Genomic DNA, 9,520 nt, shown 5'->3' with positions numbered 1-9,520 from the left:
TATGAAACTCTAATTGGGCTTGTACACCACATTATTGAAATCAATAAATACACGGGTTTTTTATATGTACAAAATCTGTACATAAATATAGAAATATCTATTTCATAAGGCATGTATATTGCAGGCTTATTCATATCTTTTGGTAAAAACATTTTAAATGTTAATTCATATGAAAAATTTGCTTGACAACGTGTTTAAAAATTGCCATTACCTTAAAACGCAGACCTAATTTCTTGCCATATCTATAAAATTGACATGTTTTTAAACTTTTGTTTGAAGTTATACTTTCATGGTCAGTGCGAGACAAATATGTATTTCTTTAAGGAATAAGGAATCATTCATTCTTTGAGTATTATGAGCTAATAATTTTGATCGGGGTGTGATAAAATCCATAGGTTTGATCACACCCCGACCAAAATTATCACCTTATAATATTCAAAGAATGATTCCTTATTACTTATATATTTATATAATTTTCAGCAATTGAACCATTAAATATTTGAATATATACAAGTAAACAAGTAAATCCTTTTGTGCCCCAATTATCCGTCATTTGAATTTATTCCTGGTAGGTATTATTATTTTGGATTAACAATGATCAGCATAACAGTTGCCAATTCACGTTTAAACAAATGACCATACACAATGTTATTATGGTTTATATGTACAAACTATTTCAAACAGAGCAACATCTCCATTACACGTAGTAACAACAATGTTGTTTTTATCATTCAAACAAACTTTCCATAGACTTTTCAGGTTAAATAATTCATCGAAATTGACCTCTTGTAGTAAGCTACCATCAGGTGACAGTTGATATAGCTTTCTGCTGTTCGTCCCTACAGTATAGATATTACCTTCAACATCTGTATCGATACCCCTAAGATTTGCACCGGGTTGCCTAAACAGACTTTTCTCGTTTGTTAATTCAGATTTTTCTATTACAGTGTCTGTTTTTGGATACAGTAGAGTTTCCTCGTTTTGTTTGCAACACATATGCCATGTGTTTTTTGTTTGAATTTCTTTTTGTTTTATTCCATCATGATGATATGATTCAATTTTATCACCACTCGTAATCATGAATTTATCTTTCATCCATAGTATTCCATAACATTTCACTACAGTTGAAAATAGCGTTTTGACAGATTTGGTTATCATGTCAATTTCTACTACTTCTCTCTGATCTGGTAATGACACAAATACCCTGCCTAAATCATCTACTGTTATGTCTCTTGGATTTCCATTTAAGCTTACTGAAGACCTTAAATTCAGAGAAAAATCTACAGCTAAGACTTGTCTTTCGTTATACCAAGAAATTAATATATTATTTTGACTGAAAACAGCACTACAGACACCAGTGCAAAGTTTTTCTTTTTTCAGCAATTTAATTCGTCCATTTTTCATGCTTCCTTGTGACAAAGAAATATTTCTATAGGCTGTAATTTCCGACGTTAAATTCTGCAAGTTATGGTCAACAGTAAAGCGAAAAGTTCCAAATTGAGAATTGGGAGGAATTTCATCAGATTCGACTCTGATTTCCTCCTTTATTCTAAGTATGCTCTCTCTTTCAACAAGACACTCTTCGTTGGATCCCTGTGAGACTGAGACACCAAGTATGTGTTTTTGATGCATGACTCTTGACAAGAGGTTTTAATTTGCAGATTTCGTTGTCAAAATTTGCAGATAGTACTTCAACCTTGTTTTCCATCTCATTTTGAAAGGATGTTTTAAGAGTTTCTAAATGTTTAATAGCATCATTAATTAGACCAGTCGTTTTATTTTCCATCGTTTCTTTTGTTAACTTCAAGTTAACAAGACAATCCTTTCTTTGAGAAATTCTTTTATGAAGACTATCTATCAAATCATTTAATTGTTTTTGCAAATCAAGTGTCGTCTTGTCATTTTTCACGTTCTTCGAAGCCTCTTCAAGAGTTGATATTTCAGAACAAGTTCTGTGTCGAACAGTCGCACACAATGTACAGCAGGCAACGTGGTGATCACGACAGAACACCTGTGCAGGGGAAGACGAATGATCCGCGCACGGAATGAAACCACTGAGCGAGGTAGCCTTTTCTTGTGTTTTTACCGAATTTAAATCTAGTAACGAATGATTGCGAAGTGCTTTAAATTTCTGGTGATCGTTATGACATTCCTGACACAATGCTTCCGAACAGTTTGCGCACCATTTTTGTGCTAGTTCTTTCTTACCGTTAGATGCACAGGGGTCACAAGTTTTACTTTCGGTTTGGATTAACTGTTTGTCTATCAAACTGTTTATGAAAAATTATCTGGTTGATTTTGAAGCCACGTACATCTTGGGACCTCTTCTCCTATCTGAATAAATTTTCTGCAAGTTGGACATTGAATCCCAGATTCATGAGATTGTTCTGAACTTGCCACTACTTTCGATTTCGAATCCTCCGAGTCGGTAGCTTCACTGTTGTTATCACTATCTATGTATACTTGTAAACACGCTTCGCAAAATGTATGCAGACAAGGAAGACATTTAGGTTTCTTGAATGTCTCCAGACATATCGGACACTTCAGAAAATCAGACAGGTAGTCCTCCCTCTCCAATGCATTCGCCATATTAAGTCACATGTGTGAGTGTTTATAAAGGCATCATGGGACACGATACTGTGTTCCCGCGAAAGAGCGATGAATCTATTTCAATAGTTAATATCTGAATTCTTTAATTCTTGCAATACATTTACAGTCATTGCATCGATCTACAACGCAAGAATTGTTTATGATAAGCGAAGCTTAAAACCCGTAAAGTTAACCTTTGTCTGTTTGAGAAACCCGAGTTTCTTTTATAACTTCCTTATTTCTTTCATAACTTCCCTATTTCTTTCTTTTTCTTTCTCTCTCCACCTGTCTATTTTCTCAATTTTTGTCCCAGTTATGATATAAATGAGTTTAATGCCCTTCTTTCTACCTTACTTCCCTATCGAAAAAAGATAACAATAGTTTGCGCACCAAACTGTTTACAATTGATTTCCACTGCATAAGTTGGGCAAGACCCCTATTTAATTAGACAGAATTATTTATTATACCCAAAACTACTCAGATTATCATTTTCTAACGCAAGGCTTAATGCACGGTGTCAAATTACAATATTTTGGCCCTAGATTACCTAGGTTTTCAAAAAATCTACCCAGTTTAGGCAAACAGTATTCGGTAGCAGAGCAAAAGATTGACAGGGAAATTTCACTGGGGAGGGTAGCGGGCCCCTTTCCAACACTTCAGGTTTCTCCGCTAGGTATGGTGCCCAAAAAGGATGGTGACTATCGTCTTATTCACAACTTGTCTTATCCAGAAGCTGCTTCCATTAATTCTTTCATTGATTCTGAACAGAGCTCTGTGACCTATTCAACTATAGACGATGCTGCTGCCATGATTGCCAGATTAGGAAGTGGGGCATATCTTGCTAAGTCAGACATTAAATCAGCCTTTCGGCTAATACCAGTTAGCAGTACTGATTTTAATCTGTTAGGTTTTTTCTTTAACAATGCTTACACTATCTAGATGATTTCCTTTTTTGTGGCCAAGATTTTAATTCAAGCCAAAAAATCTTGGACACCTTTCTGTTGCAGTGCAGTGACCTCGGGGCCCCAATTGCAAATGAAAAAACAGTACAACCTACCCAAGTGCTTATTTTTTTAGGCATTGAAATTGATACTGTAGAAATGATCATGAAATTGCCAATAGAAAAAACTCATGAAATTAGACTAAAGATCACCGAGGTCATGAAACTAAAGAAGGCAACTCTTAAACAACTTCAATCATTACTAGGGCTTTTGAATTTTGCATGTAGAGTCATAGCTCCAGGTAGGGCTTTTTTTTCGACGCCTAACTGACGCAACCGTTGGTCTCACAGCAAAACACATACCATCTAAGTTAAATTCTATCGCGGATTGTCTCTCTCGTTCACAGTGGGGCAAATTCCGGCAGCTAGCACATACAGCAGACCCATGGCCAACACCACTCCCCAAGAACATTTGTGAAATTTAAGAACTGAAGCTAACAGGCTCGTCCAGGGCTCCATTTCAACAAACACACCTAAAGTCTATCAAGAAGCTTTGACCAATTTCAAAAAAATTCTGAACGGTTGTGGGTTAGCATTGGTTTTTCCCATTCCTATTGATCACTTACTTAATTTTATTGCCCATTTGTCCATTTCAGGTACAGCGTACAGAACAGCTGCTCTGCACATAAGTGCTCTATCTTATATTCACAAATTAAGATGCATCCATCCAAGATAACACCCAATCCTTTATTGTTAAAAAAGCCTTGCAGGGTCTCCATAAAAAGCGAGGCGTCACAACAGATCCGTGAATTCCTTTAACTTTATCCATTTTACAAAGGGTCATATTAGCATTGCCATCTATTTGCAGATCCCCCTATTCTCCATTATTTTTTCCATCACATATCACGGTTGGCTTAGGGTAAGCGAGGTCTTGGCCATCCATAGGGCACACATCTCAGTTGAGGGAAACATTGTCAGTATTTTAATTCCAAGGTCAAAAACAGATCAGATGGGAAATGCAACAATGTTGCACATATCTAGACAACCCAACGCTGACACATGTCCAGTAAGTTGGGTACTAAAACGTTTACGCCTACGCCCCGACAGCGGCTCTCTTCTATGTTTTACCCATATGGATGACAATGCCATAACAAGATACCAATTTAATTGCATGCTGCAAAAGACTCTCCAATTTTATGGCATTCAGGGACATTTTAGACCACATAGCTTTAGAATAGGCAGAGCTACAGATTTTGCAAATTAAGGGGTTTCAGAATCATAAAATAAAGCTTTAGGCAGATGGGAATCAAAGGTTTTCAAAATTATATTAGATTGTAAATTCATTGTTATTTGTAATGGAATACAGGCTAATTTTGCCAAAAAGTATTCCAGATTTCAAAACAGTCTGGATAGTGGGAACGTCAATACCGTATTTGGCCGGGGAGGAAGCATTGAAGAAACCAGGTGGAAAGAACCTGAACCTTAGCGTGGACATCACCTGGAAAGGAATAAGATTACTATACTGGAAAGACCTGGACAAACTTATTTCTGATGAGATTAAAAACCAACCACACCCTGATGTATTGGTCATTCATGCGGGATCCAATGATCTTACAGCAGCTGGCAATACAGCACTGCGATTTTCGCATGAAATTCAATGTAGTGTGTATCGCTCTAATGTAATGCTTCCGAAAACATTGCTTATTTGGTCAACACTGCTTCCCCGTCTCTACTGGCATGGAGCCCCCTTAGGCAAGGGTGGGACTAAGATTGATTTAAAACGGTGCAAGGTTAACAAGGCTATTAGAAAATTTATTACATTTGAAGTAAACGGGGCTTGCATTGTTCATGACAAAAATATTAATGTTTCTATATCCAACCTCTTTTGATTTTTCTGAACTTAAAATTTGTTTTCGATTTTATAAACAATTCGCAGAAAAACCTCTTAATAAACTAACAACTGAATAGCATTTCTTTTGAAATTGAGACTAAAGGGCAACAAAAACGTTTTGAATGTTGAATATGAAAATATTAACAGTAGATGTAAAGTAAAACAAGAGACCCATTAGCCACATCGCTCACCTAAGGAACAATAGGTATGATAATATATAGATATCTATACATTCCTATTTAAAACTTTGACCCCCATGGGGCCCCATTCTACCCCCGGGAACCATGATTTTCACAACGTTGAATCTACACTACCTGGATGCTACCACATAAGTTTCAGCTTTCCCGGCTGATTAGTTGTTGAGAAGATTTTTAAAGATTTACTGTATATATTCCTTTCTAAAACGTTGACCCTCCATTTTGGCCTTTCAAAAACGATGCTACGTGCCTGTATGTAAATCTTCGACCCCCAATTGTAGCCTTTGAATCTACACTACCCGAGAATGTTTCTACACAAGTTATTTTATGTTCTGCAAGTTGAATAAGGAGGGCCGGATGGTCGTGGCTATTATGGACTGAATTTCTCTTCTTGAGTTTTAGTCGGCTTTGCACTAAAACAAGCCAGGAAAAATTAGCATTTTGATCATCAACTGTACAAGATGTCAGTACGTCATTTGACGTCATATCTGAAATAAAGGAAGTAGGTGTTACGTAAAATGAAAATACTAGTAATCAGCTTTCAAATATTTTAAAATATTGTTTAAAAATATTCAGATGACATTATCAGTATTTCTTGGCCAGCAGTCATGTGTTCTTTGTAAATGCAGACAAAGCCACAAAAATTCATTCCTTTCATTTTTTTTTCGCTTCTTTTAGACTCAGAGTTGCAAATACACATATTTATTGGAAAAAGAAAGGTAAGTATTCAAAACGCTTAATGAGATAAAACTCCATCTATGCATCAAATGATATTTTCAAAAATATTTTATATAAGTTTTCTTTATAAATAAAACAAAAACTGTCAAGGAATATACGATTTCTTAAACAAAAAACATTGGACACAAATCATTTTCTAAAAATGCATGCTTTTAGTGAACCCATGATTATTAATGAAAATTAACATACAGTAAATTTCAATTGAAAGAAATATCCGAATGAAGGATATGAATGAAGACCGCTAGAATAACCAAACAACATTAATATTTCAGCGAACTTTAAAGTTACATAAAACCTAAGTTATAACATTGCAGGAAGGGCGAATTAAAATAAGTGAAGAATACCGATGTTTCAGTCTTTTACAGTTCTATCATTTCCAAGCCTTTTATTAGTGGTGAAATTCATAGGTTTCTAATCAGAGGGCCTGAAGATGTTTTGAACAAGATACAATATCTTAATTGTTTTATTTGAAGTACAGTTTTATTAAATATATTAATAAAAATAAAATAAGGATGAATTTACATTTTTTGAAATCGGCATTTATAGTTTTAACGTCAGCATTGGAGTCAATTTATGTACAGTATTTAATGACTGGTTTCTCTTCACCATCATTAATGTTCACGATATATCATCAAATAAAGTAAACGATTTGGTGAAATATTACAAACACTATTTTGGATTGATATATCTATATGTATATATTTTTGCCATGAAATACTATACATATGAAATCAACGGTTATACTACAACCATCTTAAGTCTGCAATGGAAATTCTTAAATTGTGAAAAATACGTATGAAATATTTATATTTTTGTATTTTAAGTCGAGGAAAGTTTACAGTATTGACTAAATGTGTTGCTTAAGAATCTACATTCAATCTTTAAGTAGATATTTTTGCTGACTTTTATTTTCAAATGACAAACTAACTGCGACGGAGTAAATAGGTTGCTTACGACAAAGTATGTTTTTTTTATTTATGTTTCCCATGTGTCACTATTTACATCTGTTGCGTTAAAATGAAAAATAAAGTGGCACAAATTGGTTAATCTATAATTTGTCATACAATTGTTTCATAATATAACTATGTCATTAACTTATCGTATGCTTTCTCATTTTGTAGATACGTTTCAACTTACTACAACGAAAACAATAGATACACAGAGCTTCACTCATCAGGTGTGTTTTGGATGATTGGAACTAATTTAAGGGTAAATAATTAGAAACAGATTTTTAAAGAAATGTAATTCATAAATTATTACCGCAACAATTTTCAGCATTCAAAACATGTTCAAGCCTTTGTTTCTTTGCTTTGAGTCTGCAAATGGTTTTCATGACAAAAGGAATGTTAAGAATAACTGTTATTAGTCTCTGTATTGAAATTAATATTTCGGAAGACAAATTTCAACCTCAAATTCATGCATTAATCATATGCTCAGAATCTTAAAGTAATATGCAGTATACTAATACTATAAAAAATGTAGTGAATATGATTACTGCAATTAATAGTTTTTTTCGTGTTATGCAATGCTACCACTGTTCTAGTATTTGCGGTTTTTTTAAGACCACGATCACAGTTTGAGCTAAAAACTTTCAATCTTTCATTGTTAACAACGCTTTGTTAAAGTTCCATATTTTAATTGGTAAGCAAAATTTGAATGTCATTTTTATTGCAATATCAAAAAAGAGCTCACATAACTTTTGTTTTGTAAACAAAGCTCGTGGCATGTTTTTTCCATTTGGTGTATACTGGTAAATATACCTTAAGATATTTCACCTACAAGTTAACTATGAAAGCAGTTAAACAGTCGTTAGTTTTAATTAGTCACAACTCATTTCGTTTTCACAAGTTTTTTTCCTCAGCAATATGTCATTAAAAGCATGAATAAGCCATAACAAAAAATTGTGAGCGATTTCTTATGCACAATATTTGTTAACTAATTTCATATCCGACGTCTACAGAATATCATTCAATAACCAAGCTAAATAAATGATTTCTGTTATCAAAATAAAATATAATCATACGCGGCAATACGACGCCTTTTTAATCCTGATTACTCGAGAAAAGTTTATGAAATAAACTGAACAATTTAAAAAAAAATATTTAACTCGCATGAAATGCAGCTTATTGAAAGTCAGTTCTTTATTTATATCAATTAAGTCTGTTTCTGCTTGCATGGATTACCCCCTCTTCCCGAGTCTGCAGCAGTTGTATGATCCACACACTGCATTGTTCGCCCAGTCAATGTACTCGTGGGAGAAACATGTTTTTCTGCACCATCTCTGTTGTTAGCACAAGAATGACTGTCTGAATTATTCTTTGTTCGCGTATTTGATTTAGTTAAACAAATAAAATAGATGCTATGATATACTTGAAATTTTCGAGGTTAAGGACATTTTAACTTAGAATAATTGTTAGAAATGCAGATGCAGATAAACTAATAAGTTTTTAAAAAAATTAAATAAAGTAACAATGTAAAGATAACCAAGAAATGATAATTATAAATGATGAATATCATCGGATTATAACAGAATACCATCCAGATGTCTATATAAAGTAGATATAGTAAATACCTTTCTTGATTGCGTATTTTGTGACAGCATGTATTCCATATGCCGTAACAAGAGCAGCGAATACCGGGGCCGCTACGGTCATTCCTGCATAAGACGCCAGGGGGAGTAAAACTTGAGCTTGTCGTTTGCTTCTTGTCTCATTCATATCTTCTAGAGTCTTGGCCAAAATCGGGGCAGGCGAGACCAGAAGAACAATGAAGAAAACACACAAGATTGATTTTCGTTTCATGGTGGACATCTACTTCTGTAATAATTATATTGTTTTGAAATATTTTATTTTTTAAAATAATTTTATCAACACTATGCAAAATAAAACTAAAAGCTGTTTCGTTTACTGACATATTTTCATTTTAATTAATATGACGACCCGATAAGTATAATACTCTGCAACTGTACAGTGAAATCCTTTTAATAATAAGAACTGGTTGGATTTTTTTTTTAATTGTGGAAGAGAGTAAAATTTAAATTTTATTGTAAACATTCAATACTAAGAATTGATTGTACAAGAAAACCAAACTTATGGCATGTGACTTTTCCAATACATTAAATAAAAGTGCTAAATTTTATCGATTCGATTAACAGATTTTTTTTCT

At 33.8% G+C, this 9,520-nt stretch overlaps 1 protein-coding gene and 2 pseudogenes across 1 annotated transcript; 1 reads left to right on the top strand and 2 right to left on the bottom strand.

Annotated features, from left to right (window-relative positions):
* LOC128166333 (uncharacterized) lies at positions 1–1,796 on the bottom strand. The gene has a single exon (XM_052831432.1). It carries the CDS (start codon positions 1,630–1,632, stop codon positions 652–654), a length of 981 nt encoding a protein of 326 aa, XP_052687392.1. The 5' UTR covers positions 1,633–1,796; the 3' UTR covers positions 1–651.
* Positions 1,797–3,264: 1,468 nt separating this feature from the next.
* LOC128164903 (uncharacterized) lies at positions 3,265–4,867 on the top strand (annotated as a pseudogene).
* Positions 4,868–8,101: 3,234 nt separating this feature from the next.
* LOC128164902 (big defensin-like) lies at positions 8,102–9,520 on the bottom strand (annotated as a pseudogene).

Source organism: Crassostrea angulata, chromosome 10 (assembly GCF_025612915.1).
Source record: "Crassostrea angulata isolate pt1a10 chromosome 10, ASM2561291v2, whole genome shotgun sequence".
Classification (NCBI taxonomy): domain Eukaryota; kingdom Metazoa; phylum Mollusca; class Bivalvia; order Ostreida; family Ostreidae; genus Magallana; species Magallana angulata.
This window is presented reverse-complemented; position numbering and strand designations above follow the sequence as displayed.

What these genes read in the sequence shown, in the direction of transcription:
- LOC128166333 (XM_052831432.1), bottom strand. Translation starts at nt 1,632, where the DNA reads ATGCATCAAAAACACATACTTGGTGTCTCAGTCTCACAGGGATCCAAC.